A 13,630-nucleotide genomic window follows, 5' to 3' on the forward strand; every position below is an offset into this window, starting at 1 on the left:
GACATCAATTACAGCTCTCTGCTTCTCTGTTTAACAACAGTCACCTGGTTGAACACTACAGGCCAACTTGTGTCTGCAGAGGGATTTTTTTGCCCCAAAATTGTAAATGTTTGAAACCATTGTCCTTGCTTATTGTTTTACCCATTGGCTCATACCTTTCTGAAAATAAATGACTAAATCAAAGCAATAAAAATGTATCCTCAGTGACAGCATGCTGCATACTATCTGCAACTATTTCCACTTTATCAATAACCATCATCATCATGCAAATCAAATTGAGAAAAATAAAAATTATTTAAGATATGGATAATAATTATTCTGTTACTACAGGAAGAGTTTCTGTACTAAAAGTAATTTTCTCATCAATAAAACAACAAGCACAAAAAAGTGTAGCCTATATGGATGACAAAAACTCCCATAATAATAATAAATAACTCTTCAAATACATTATCATAAATAAATAAAACAATTAAAATTATCTCATTACTATGTGACAAAAAAAATTACACTTGAATTATTTTAAATAAATTGGATTGGATCCCACATAGGTGCAGTGTAGGCTTTAGATTAAATTAAAAAAGTTATATTTCGATGGTAACAAATTCTTACTGTAATTTAAACAACAACATCGACCAGCTCATTCAAATTTTGTTGCTGAGATTTTCCCGCTTACATGTTTTGAAATCCCCAACCGAGTTTAAAGGGTGGGCGTGTTTTTCCCACTGCCATTTCAGAAAGTTTGTCAAGTAAATGAATAGCTAGCTCCAGCTCGCGAAGTGGTGTGGCGGAAGGAGCCTCTGGATGAGAGCAGGAGAATGAAGCCTTGAATACATGATCATTCACTCAGCTGAGACTGCACGAGCAGCATCGGAGTTCGCGAGGACAAGCCACAAGTGCCATTTTTGGATCTATTCTTTATACTTACGTGATTTATTTCCTTTTCTTGAACACACCAATGTTGGATATATGTTAAGCCTGCGTGGAATCCCACAACTATCCATAAGAAGGAATGCATCTTTTCCTCGTGAAACTAATTCTTCTGATATCACTCATTACTTTGACGCAAGGTAGGCTACGTTTCATTGGAAGATGCTTTCTTCGTTATCAGACAAACTAGCAATTTCTACACGATCTAACATTAGGATTAATATTCTTACTAATCAATAGCCTAAGTTAATATCTGACATTTATTGAAAAATAAAACACCTTGTTCGAGAAGAAGTCACTTGTTGCGCACTGATGTCAGCACGCAGCCTACTCACTTATTTCAAACCACAGAAAGAGCAGGCATGAAATCGTTTGATATTCTGTAGAGTAAAGTTTAACTTTGTTACCTGTAACTGTATCACAACTTATATGGGTTTTCAAAATATTTTGGACTACGGCTGTTAACTTGTAATAGTGTAACATTACCGCAAATAGACATTAATCTTTTTAGTAAACTTTGGATATTGTATTTTTCGCACATCACTCGTAATGATATAGATTTGAACTGAGCTGTTTTTGAATATCTTGCATGGCGGTTCATAAGTAGTATTCGGTGCAAATATTGATCTAGCGCAGTTGGAGTAAAGTTTCAACAGTTTTGCAGTTAGATGCTACCTAACGTGCATTTATGGCAAGCCGTTTGTATTCCCTGTTACTATTAGAATATTTATGTTATAGCCTACTTATTTTCTTAAATAGCCTATTAAGTAATCCATTAGTGAGTATCCTTTTCAATTTAATTGGTAACTATTTCCTCCATGCTTATTCCAATTGTGACAAGTATCAATTCAGTTGCTAACAAGTTAGTCTACATATTCATTACACAGCCTACTTATTCCATTGATTTAGTCACTATATACTAATGCAAATGACACACACAAAAAAGCTATTTCACTAATACGATAAAAAAAATAGTATGAGTTGGTAATTGAACCTACTGCTGGAAAAAGTAGTAGACTACAGTATCATTCTAATGGATAGTTAGTGAAATAAAAACGATAGTAGCCTAGTCACTGTTGGATTGCTTAGTAATTAAAAATAAGAAATATGATATATGTAGGCTACATGATACTAGTCACCTTTGGATTGCTTAAAAATAATTAAAATAAGTAATATGATATGCAATAAGTACAAGTAACAAAAAATAGATATTAGTTGGTTTTAAGTAATAAATGTTTAAGCAGCTTGCCATAGTACATTCCCCAGAACAGCTGCTGTTCAGTCCCTCTGTCCACAAACATCACTTTAAGGTGTTAGGATTCACACTTTCATTCTGGGTTCTACCCAGTATCTAACTCACTTTTGCACAGTTTGAACCAAACTGACAAATCAAGAAAATTTTATAAATAAATATATATATTAAAAAGCAAGCTTACTTGCTTAATTCTAGTCTTTTTAAAATAATGAATAAAACAATTGTTTTATATATCAATATCAATTTAATATCAAATCTTGCAACATTCAATATAAATGTATTACCCTGTTCTTGTGTTTCCAGGCCTGGAATGTTCAGAAAAATGCCAAAATGATGGTACATGTGAACCTACTGCAGACGGGAGAGGAGAATGCAAGTGAGTAATTAGAACTCAATTACATAAAGATGCTGTGTCTGAACCATATTGAAACCCTGGAGGAATTTATGATGTTTTTTGAATTGCACAAATCACTAATATGAGATTTCCTTTTGATCCGGTTCCAAAAGTTTTGAATGCCGTGTACAAACAATTGCATACCAAAACACATGCGATCAATTTGAATTCCAGTCTCGCAAACAAAAGCAAAGTGTGCTTCTCTCCTTGAAGAACATGGCCTCAGCTAATGAACGACATACACAACCTCTGATGAAGAGAGTCTAGGGCATCACCCCCCACACCCCCCCTCCGACTGGTCGTGAGTACGGGCTACTTCTCCAGCCCAAGTCTCGTAGACACCCGGAGCCCTAAATCTTATTTCGCTTTTCTTTTATGGAACGACAGCTGGGGTTTGCCAGAAGCCCGGCAATCATTGTTCTCCAGTCTAGATTAATTCTGTGTGACTAATCTGTTTGAGGCTTCCCAGAATGCCTGAGTACCCCCCCCTTCGCGCCCTGCCCCTGTTCGGGTGTTTTGTCCTATTTTGAATGCCCATTCACTCTCTGTGATTTACATTAGAAGGACAGATGGCAGTAGAGTGTAATTGGACTGGATGTTTTCATAATTGGTAGCATTGCTCCAGTGGAAAAATCATGAGCAAACAGGTTGCCTCAGCGCGCATAGCATCACATAACTCTCCATTCTCTACGGCACCCAAATGTACGCTCGCAAACAAACGCAATAGTGGACTGCTACTTTCTTCTAATTGTGTTGGTTGATTTTCTAATAGGGTTAACTTCTCTTTGTCCCTCTGTACTTTTTTTTACTTGCATTCAGCAGTGATGTGAATGAGGGATTGGGTTGCAAGCATTTGACCAGGGTAGCATTGTCTTCCTCCGGCTATCAATGAGTTTATCAGGGTGGCTATGAAGGAGCACTATTTGAAATGGGATGGTGGCGGCTCTGTTTTTTGGCCTCCCTCAGTGGACTGCGAGCACATGGAGCCGCGCTGGCGGTGGGCCACATCTTAATTCTGTCTGGCAGCCTCCCTGCCTTAGTCGGGCCACAAAGCCACCATTGTGCCCTATCATACTCAGATTCCACTAATTAAACATGGAGATACAAACGAAGGCTGCTCTCCCGCTCAGGATGGCACGTTACTATGTCTAGTACCTTTTATCTATTGTTCAAATGCAACCGGTGGATAGACCGCTTGGGCCTCTAACATGTCTGACAAACTTTGGCAAAAAGTGAGTTCCGAGGTCAGTTTGGGCCACTATGTCCCTCTAATCAAATGGATTCATTGTGAATGCCCTCGAATGCTTCGTGACATACTTTGCTCTTTTAGAAGCCGCACTGTAAATAGTGAAAAAGTGTAGAGGTTCCCTTAAAGGGGTAGTTCACCACAAAACAAAAATGATGTCAACATTTAGCCTACTCACCATGTCTCTCCAAACATGTATGACTTTTTTTCTTCTTCTGTAGAACATAAAAGAAGAAGGTATTTTGAAAAATTTCCATAAATGAAAGTCACTTGGGACCAATTTGGTTTTGACTTTCATTTTCAAAAACATTAGTGTTATTATTCCTCAAAATATTTTCTTAAAATAACTGAATGTAGTCAGGTTGATTCAGTAATATAAAAAAAAAACATTTCTATTAAAAAATATTTACCTACATAAAAGTAGTTAATTGTCCCATTAGAGACAATTTATGTGACCAAATATGTTTACTGTGCTCGGGCTCCTGATACGCACTTGTTTTTATTGTGAAAATTATTATTAGTTAATGCTATTTTAATAAGTAAAAACAATCTGCACATGCTGAAAAAAGAAAATGTGCAGATTTATTTTATTTTTTAAATCTGACCCCTAAAAATACATTAATTGGTTTCATTTAGTCAGTCACATTAAAAAAATTTTTTTTACTTGAAAATTATTTAATTTTAAATGCAAACTAAGTACACATTATTATCTGACAAACATTTTATTACAGTGCAGTAATTTAATGTGGCACTTCAAGAGTAAAATGAATGTATAGTTTAACTGCAGGTAGATCATTTTAAATCAAGTGCTGTTCATCTAATCTTACTGTATAATGTTCTAGAAAAATATGTTGGATCTACTTGACATTCCATGCCAGGAATACCTAACACTCATATCTGGCACTCTGACAGGCTCGTAAAGGAGTGAGTGAGCCGTTATCTTTGACTCTTTGGCAAGGCCAGAAGTCCAACTGACAGTAATACAAACCAGCTTCCACATCTGAATTCCTTGTATGAATGAGGGACGGCAGATTCGAATCAAAAGGATTAGTGTTCGACAAGGAGATGAGAGATGCAAGACTGGAGGGAGATGAGTAAAAGTTCACATGCGAACTTCAGACCTTCCGACTCAGTCTTTGATGGTCGGGTGTTGATGTAATGTGCAAAAAAAGCTTACTGTCTTCCTATTTTGTCCCCATAGAGTCATAAAGATTTGAATAAAGAGCTAAAGTGACTGATATAGGGATACACATTGTTTTAACTCATCACTAACATATTATCTAAATGTTAATCTCACACTTGAGGCTTAGTTACATAATTGTAGTTTAGTTCTATTTTTGTAGTTTGGGATTATGAAAAGCTCTTCGCTCTGAAAAATATGCATTATAGAAGTCAACTGTTGCTTTTTAGAAATTCTTATAAATGTTGAAAACAGCTGCTTAATAATTTTGTGAAAACAGTGATATATCAGGATTATTTGATGAATGTTACATTATAAATATCTTTATTGTCAATTTTGATTCATTTAATGTGTCCTTGGTGGATAAAATTATTGTTTTCATCAACAAAAACCAAAAAGTTTCTAAGTTACAAGTTGCCAAAATTGTAATTTACACGCTGGGCCATGTGGTGTGTCTACCGAATTAAGCCAGAATGGCCACTTGTTAGTTCAGGACAGTTTCAATACAAGCTCTGTTTGCTTTCTAGAGATGAGTTCCTCTGAGTTCCTCACTGCATTTAGATACAGGAAATGGACACCAGTGCCAAAGAAAGAGAAGTTGTAGTCTCTTATCATATCACTACTAGGCCTAATGTCTTCATGAAGATGCTGGGTGTCCCATTCTTGGCATGAGCTTGATGTCAGCATAATATCTCGACTAACCAAAATGAACTTGTGTTGGCAAGTTGAAATCTGATTCTTCCTCATTTCTATCTGGAATTCAGCAAACTTTGATTGTACATTCTGTTATTGGTTGCTAGATTGTGTTCTGTATGTACAGCTGGCAAAGTACAAAAAAAAAAAAAAAAAAAAAATGCTGCTAAGAGCGAAACACACCAGGCGTGTGTTGTTTTTGTTTGATGCTTTTGACCTGAGCCATCTGTCTGTGGAACACTGCATTACAAGTGATCAGTATCAAGGTAAATAATTCACCGTGTACAATGGCAGCTACTTACAGCATAATAGCCGCTAATGCCTGTGGTTTTGCCATTCATCCCTGGCAGTGGCAGATGTTTGAAAGTTTCTCACATTGTCACACTGTCAGAGGGATTGACGAATATATTCTGATAAATAAATCCTCTTCCTGTTAAATGTCCAGCATCGTTCCACTCAACATGACTTCTAGTGCCATGAAGGACATCTGAAAACATGAACCTAGTCCCTGGCCTCATAAAATCACCAGGAGCAGCACTCATTAGAAAAGTATTGGGTTCGTTAATGGCTGCTTCCTGTCCCTCGCTGTCGTTCCCATAGTGTCCCTCAGTACAAGGGACAAATAAACACAGGCGTAATGAACACTAACAGATGTGGGCCTGGAGGATCAGGTCTCCTCCAGTGATTACAGAGAGAGTGCGAAGAGCCCCAGGCCATTGTTTCATAAAGAACAGACAAGATTCAAAGACTCCTCAGAGTTAACTCCCCACTACAGGAAATTAGGGTTTAAAAGAGAGTAGATTTTGCGTTACTGTTGTATGGCTTAAGGGGACCAAACAGGTCAGTGGTGCAGCCACCTCCCTAACAAAAACATACAGACTCATCACACAAACAGAAACAACTAATACAAGCTTATTGCCTGTAGGAATGTTCTGGGTTCATTACAATTTAAGCTTATTATTGACATATTTGAGGCATAATTTTGAGAACCACAGTTATGGTCATTTCAATTAGTTTATCAGTTTTTTTGTAAAAGAACAATAGGGCGCACTAAACATTAAAATAAACATATACATTTAATAGAATAGAATAGCTTAATTTTTTAACAAATTATATAGTTTAAATGAATGTAAAAATGTTTTTAAAAAAATAAAGTACAGATTAAAAAGGGAAACAAGAGCACCATAAAAGTATCACAAAGATGGTCCATACAGCTTGTGTTTTATATCCCAAGTCTTCTGAAGTCATATGATAGCTTTCTGTTATAAACAGACCAAAATTTAAATAGGTTCTGTTCTGATAATCTTCCCCTCCAGTGAGCTGTTAACTTGAGAAGCTCTGCAACCGGATCAGTCCGATACATGAAAGAATCCTTCAGACCAGTTTTGTGTACTGGATCATGGATACTTCTTTCATGAAGAGCTAGGGCAGACGTCAAGGTTTTTTTTCTTTCAATAACGGATGCAGTTTTTGTAAAATTGTGCAAAAATCATATCAACTTCCGATAGACTTGGAATATAGTACGGGAGTAATATGGGTCAATATTTTGTTGTAAAATATACATTTACAGTATAAAGCTTTTGTGTCATTTTTGGATCAAAGAAAATGACTTTAGTTTATTTAGAGAATAATCCTAACATAAATAAAAAAAACATTTATCCAAGAATTAATGTAAATGCTTTAACCAAAATTCTAGATTAATTAAAATTTTGTACCCTCAGGCTTTGTTTACATCCATTTAGGGTTGTCAGAAGTACCGGTACTTCGATAAAAAGTCGGTACTGAAATTTTAAATACGATACATCTTTGCAGAACCGGTAGTACCGAGTATATTGGGTATCCTCTATAAGTGCTGCTTTTAAACGCTCCCTTGAATCTGTGTAAGTGCTCAGTTAAGAATTAGGCTACATACAGACTGTCAGTCCAAATACGATTTTTGTGCATATCCGATTGAAATCCGATCAGATTTAGCAAGTGTGACCTGTGAACAGCAAAAAATCACATGAAATGTGATTTTTTTTCAAATCCGTTTCATGCTACATTCATATGTGGTTTGAAATCCAATTTTAAATCACATTTCTGGAAACGACAGCACTGACTAAAGCCACGAATACTAGCCTCCTACGGTTCTGCCGCTGCCTCAGAAGATGCATTGTCCAGTGCGGCGGCTACACATTGTCATGTTGTAAAATTTAAACAAGACAACTCTATTGCAAACCCCTCCATGTTGCGGCTGTTGTTGTATTTGGCGTATTCCTACCAATCAAACGAATTGCCATAGAAACTAATGCAGATATTCCGGAAAGAGCTGCATGGACACACACATCAGATCTGAATAGTTGCGATACACAGTGTGGACGTCAAAATCGGATACACAAATAATTGGATTTGGACTGACAGTGTGAACGTAGTCTAAGAGCATTAAAGGTTTCTATTTACAACATGTTTTTGAAGTGCTGATCATTGTAGCCAATCACAGAAATATCTGTTGAGCGCATGAATACAGTGGCCAATCAGAGGTTTTTTAGTCAGAATATGCTCGAAAACACTTAAAATAAAAATTGAGTTCACCACGTGCTGACAACTTTTTGGATTATAGCGGTATCATTTTTGCAGGAGTGTAGATCTCAGTGAGCAGGCGCTGTGATTGACAGCTTTAGTTATTATAAAGGGAACATTCTTTGCTCGCTTTCTGTTTATAACCCCCATAATGTATTTGAATAAAAGTTTTGTTTCACGCAGCTGAGTATACACTGCAAAGTTTCTGGATTTACAACTGTATTTAAAAGCGCGATTGAATCCGAAACTGCAATGATTGACAGTGATACAACCATATCAACAGATGGGACAAAACAATCTGATTCTGTATGTCAAAAAAATATGTTTTTTGACATAATAAATTAATTTCTATGGTAATCAATAGAGCTTAACATGTATTAAACCTGTAACATCCTTTAATTAGCATACACTTGTACACATCCAAACACCACAATGCTGGTTTTAGACATTCATTCAGTGTCTATTTACAGTGTCAACCATGAAAGGGCTTACAAGTTAGACTTTAACTTTTTTGTTGTGAGAGACGGACAACCCCCTTCACTTTGTGACCTTTCAATGGCAGATGGCAGATTGGAGCGCAGTGGGTGGAAACCACCCTGTGTTTCATCTGGCTGAGGGTCAGGTGTCAACAAAACATCTGCTCTGGCCTGGGCAAGCATTGCAGCACTAGTAAAACACTGTTGTCATGGGCTACCGGTGGCCACAGAATGGATCCCATCATAGTGAAGGTAGAATAACAGTATGGGGTCATTCTCTGGTCACAGAATCAAACACGAACTAGGGCTGTTTACAGAATCTGTGATTTATTTTTATGGGCTTTTTCTGTCTGATTTGGATGGAGATTTGCAAACGGAGATATTTTCACCTAGGTTAAAAAGGATCCTAGTTGCTTGGTTGGAAAATATTTTCATCAAAATGCACTGATTGTGTTTCATAGGAAACAAGCAAAACATAAACTAAAAACGAAGCGAAAGATCTTGTTTATTTCCTGTTTGGGGAAGAGATTTGAGATGACACTTTTAGTCATCACATGTTATATTTTTAGCGATCATACACAACTCTATGCCGTTGATTACCATTGAAAATAATTGTGATGTTTCAGTTTGTTAAAATAAATGAGAAAATCATTTAGAAGAGAAACTTTGATGGAGCAAGAAAATTGGCACTGACAAAAGGGGCTAATATCACATAATTTGGCCTTTATTTACAACTAGTAAATAAGGGCCAAACAGACCCGGCCTCAATGCTTTTGTCCTCTTTAATGTATTTATCTTTGTAGGCTACTCTTTTGTAACCTTATGCCACTTTAAGTAGCTTGATTGCTAATGTGACAAGCATTTGCCAAGTTAAAGAGCAAACTGGCAGAGTTTCCTACTGAGGTCCTCAGTGTACTCCCCTTAATTCCCCAATGTGTGCTTTACTAGCAGGAGCCAGCGCTGACTAAGTGCCCTATGTATTTACCCCCTTCAGAAGCAGGACTGTTTGCCAGGACGGGCAGGTCTAGTAGACTTTCAAAGGTGGTGTGATTTTCCGCAGGGTGCCGTTAAGTGCGGCTGCCAGGACTCTCCATTGAGGAGTGCTGTCAGGGATGGGGACACAGAATGGGGTGAATTTTTAATGTAAACGGTTACATTCCAGCAAGGCCACAGACTCCTCCCCTTAGGCAATGCAAAAATACTTTAAACCAGGTTCATATTCTTTCTTTTAGAAAGCTTGTGGGTCAAATGTCTATCCATCATGGAATCCTACTAGACTTGTTTTGGGAAATTAAACCGAAGAAGAAAATAATTTGGACTGGTCAGACTGATGTGTACTATGGAGAGTTGTCTTCATTCCACACAACAGATAATATTGTATGTGCTAAGGTTTAATTCTAATAAAAAGTATATTTAATGATTTATTACAATACTTAGTATTATACTTAAGGCAAGCATCAACAACTCCTGTCTGAACACCTTAAATAGTGTGGCTATTATAAAATTATGATTTTTGTCAAACATGATTAAACAGAAAAAACAGCATAGCAACACACTTTAAACATCCCGGCAACCAACAACAACACCCTAGCAACATGGAAGTGACTTCATGGCCGCAACTCACACTTTCTCTAGGCAATGCACAAATCAAGTTTCTCTACTGCATCAAGTTATTTCATGCAATAAATAATTACAGGGTGTTATATCGTCCATCCCAAATCATTTGCCAATAGTTGGTGGTCATTTTGAACTTACCAGCATCAGATGGTTAACTGTTATGTGATAGTAACCCCTTTTGTCAGTGTCAATATCTACTGATCACTTTTTTTTATATATTTTTTTTATTTAATTTTGAGTATATATTAGGGATGCACCGATATTGAAATTCTGCCCGATACCAATAATTATCTTCATTTAGTAATATGCAAATATATATTGACACTGGCCATTGAACTACACATCAAGCTTAGTAACCTTATTAACATTCAGCCCAGTGCTGATGCGTGTGATTCAGTAATGACCTCATCATCCAGATATAGCAGGAACTGCTAAGATAAGGAGAAGGCAGGAGGTAGTGAAAGGCATACGTGGAGAAGTGCGACTACAGCTCTAGTCCAGCCAAGTAGGAAGGAAGTGAAGAGGAGGCTGGAAGATTAAAAAGGGAGGCCATGATTGGAACAAGAGGAATAGAGAGGTGACCGAAGGATTGGGATGGGATGGAAGGGAGGGGAAAGAAGAGGAGGTTTAACAGCTGAATGCTCACTCAGAGAGGTTAGAGGCACCCAGACTGCGGTCAGCTCCACTGTGAATGGCGGCAGGAACAATGGGCCTTCTCATGGAGCCTGTCTGCTCTGCTCTGTGCTGGGCAAACCATTCAACTGCCTGCTGCCTCGGCCCTCTTATTCTCTTTGGGAAAGTGTGGGGGGAGTTTATGAGCAGGGAGTCGGGTGCGTTGTAACCAGCAGCTGCCGCTCCCTCATTAGCATGCGCACCTGCTCCCTGAGGCCTTTTTGGAAGGCCGACACAGGCCCTTATTGCATTATTCCAGCTCAGTACAGATCATAACTGCACACAGCGATGTGTTGTCTGGGTTAAATCAGCCTAATTTTTCTGTATTAGATCTCAATTCTTGTTGAAAAAAAGCTGTTATCATTTTTTTTTGTGATACAAGAGCTTGATAAACTATGAAAACACACTGTTACATTGAAAATGCTACTGAAACCAAGCTGAAGACCCCTCCACACAGCAAAAACATAAACAACTAAATAAAAGATTGCCATATTCCTAATTAATTCTGTCAAATTGTTTGCTTCCTTCTAAAAGTTAGAAACCAGTGGCTGACTTTTTTTTTAATCCTTATCCATTTTAGTCTGGCTTTAGCCATTTTGGCAACACATTCAGTGCAGACTGTTTTATGAATCTGTCATTTTGCAAAAATGCCATTAGCAAGGATGGGGAAGTCAAACTATATTTTCTAAACGCATGTTATTGATCTTATTGTGAACAATTAATCCATTCATGCATGTTTTTTGTTTTTGTTTTTTTTATCAAAATGTTAATCTTAACTCTCTTTCGGTGAACCAACAAACTAGTGATGTATGCAGGACTTCTCCAATCATTTAGTACAGTACGCTTAAACACACTCCTTTCCTACAATCAACTACACACTCACATTCAGATCTGCCTCCATCTAAACAACAACCAATGATTATAATCAAGTTCTTTTTTGATGGTTAAATGGAAGAAAATGTCAAATATGGAAGGAAAGATCTGTCGCTACTTCCATATTTTATCACAACTTTAAGGGCACAGCAGCAAAATACAGACCGTTTAATTCTCAGGGTCAGAGAGAGGGTGGAGAATGGTCATAAAACTTAATAAATGGACTGCAGTAAAGAGAATTAAACTATACAAATGTATGATATTACCCTTTACATATAATTGGATTTGAATTCATTTTCATTTCTGCCTGTTTCACAGACTAGAAACCAATTATCTACTGAAGAACTTTACAACGTCAGGATTTATAACACTTATGTAACTTTAGAGAGTTTTGTTGTTGTGCTTGTTATGTATAAGATGTTTGTGTTGTTTGTGTAATATCGCAAAAACCTAAACAAACCTCCAGAAACGTGCTTGAGTGGCCATGGGACAATGAGAGGAAAGGTAGCATTGTGGGCAGCAGTGCAGTTCCCACAGCGCACTTAATGGTTTTGTCGTGCCTGGTTCTCAGTCCCCTGTGTTTTCTTTTCTTGGTTGAAGTTATTGGCCATCCTAATCCTGGGAGAGACACTGTAAAAACACTCACCCCACCGAGGGGGGCCCTGTTTGGATCAGAGAACAGTGCACTGGGAATGTGTTGAGATATTCCGGCTGCCCCCCGAGGCCAAAAACATGGCATAGGTATTCCAGAGGCTCTGGGTGGCTTTAGCTTTTTGCAAAAGGTTATTTCAGCATAGTCATTTCGAGGGAGGGCCCCTTTTGTGTCGCTGAGTAAAATCGGCAAAAGATTACTTTCAAGCCAACCCAGGAAAAACCTGTTATGAAGTCTGTACGGCTCTTTTACAAAGTTTTCGCTGTGCCGTCTCCGTATTCCCAAGGTCCTGATTGATGCTGTGGAGACTCTCTACTGTAGAAGAATAGCAGGCATTGAGGTGGAGGAAGACAGCTTTGAAGTCCTGATAATGTTAGCCCTGGGTTCAAAGACCCTTGTATAGACACTGCCTTGTCTTTGGAGTGAATGAATTCAGATTCATTCAGAAAGGCTGAGGTGCTCAATTTTCTCCCTAAGAGCCGCTGATGGATGGCTGACTTTCATAAATCCATTTGAAACAGGATTAGACTTGAACCTTTTGAAGGATTAGTCCTTTAAACATTCAGAAAAGCACTATCATTTTCCTTTCTTTTACTTTTAAAACAGACAGATATTTGATCTGAATTCATTTCTCACTTCAATACAATACATATGTTCTTCTTACACTTTTGTTGCTGCTGTGTTTCGCTGCTGTATACTGTTACTGCATGTATTTCTCAAGCATACATTATATGTAAGGCCAATACAGAAGATAACCGATAGATGGCCATTATTGAAAATAATTTTGTCTAAATTATTTAAAAACTAACATCAATATTAATGCTACAAGTGAATTTAGGCACCAATGACATTAAAATGAACAGAATCAAAATGATTAATTTTAACTAAATTTATTTTTACTTTTATAGATCATCTTTAGGTGAGCTTTAGGTGATGGAAAAGGTAATCTAAATAACTGCAGCAATAATGAGCAAGCACAATTAACTATTCAACATTGTAAATTTTTTTTAAACTAATATTTCTAGTTCCACACCAATAATTATATGACAGTTTAGTGGTGGACTAAGTAAATGTGTTTGACTGTTG

General features: G+C 37.3%; 1 protein-coding gene across 2 annotated transcripts in view; it reads left to right on the top strand.

Annotated features, from left to right (window-relative positions):
* The first annotated feature begins 766 nt into the window (after nt 1–766).
* notch1b (notch receptor 1b) overlaps nt 767–13,630 on the top strand; it is a 44,991-nt gene continuing 32,127 nt past the window's right edge. For both annotated transcript variants that reach the window (XM_079608685.1, XM_079608686.1), the window contains exons 1-2: nt 767–1,067; nt 2,486–2,558. In XM_079608685.1, coding sequence (XP_079464811.1) covers nt 1,010–1,067; nt 2,486–2,558 — 131 coding nt within the window. In that variant the 5' untranslated portion in view covers nt 767–1,009. The remainder of the gene's footprint in view (nt 1,068–2,485; nt 2,559–13,630) is intronic.

This window comes from Phoxinus phoxinus (assembly GCF_949152265.1).
Source record: "Phoxinus phoxinus genome assembly, chromosome: 3".
Lineage (NCBI taxonomy): Eukaryota > Metazoa > Chordata > Actinopteri > Cypriniformes > Leuciscidae > Phoxinus > Phoxinus phoxinus.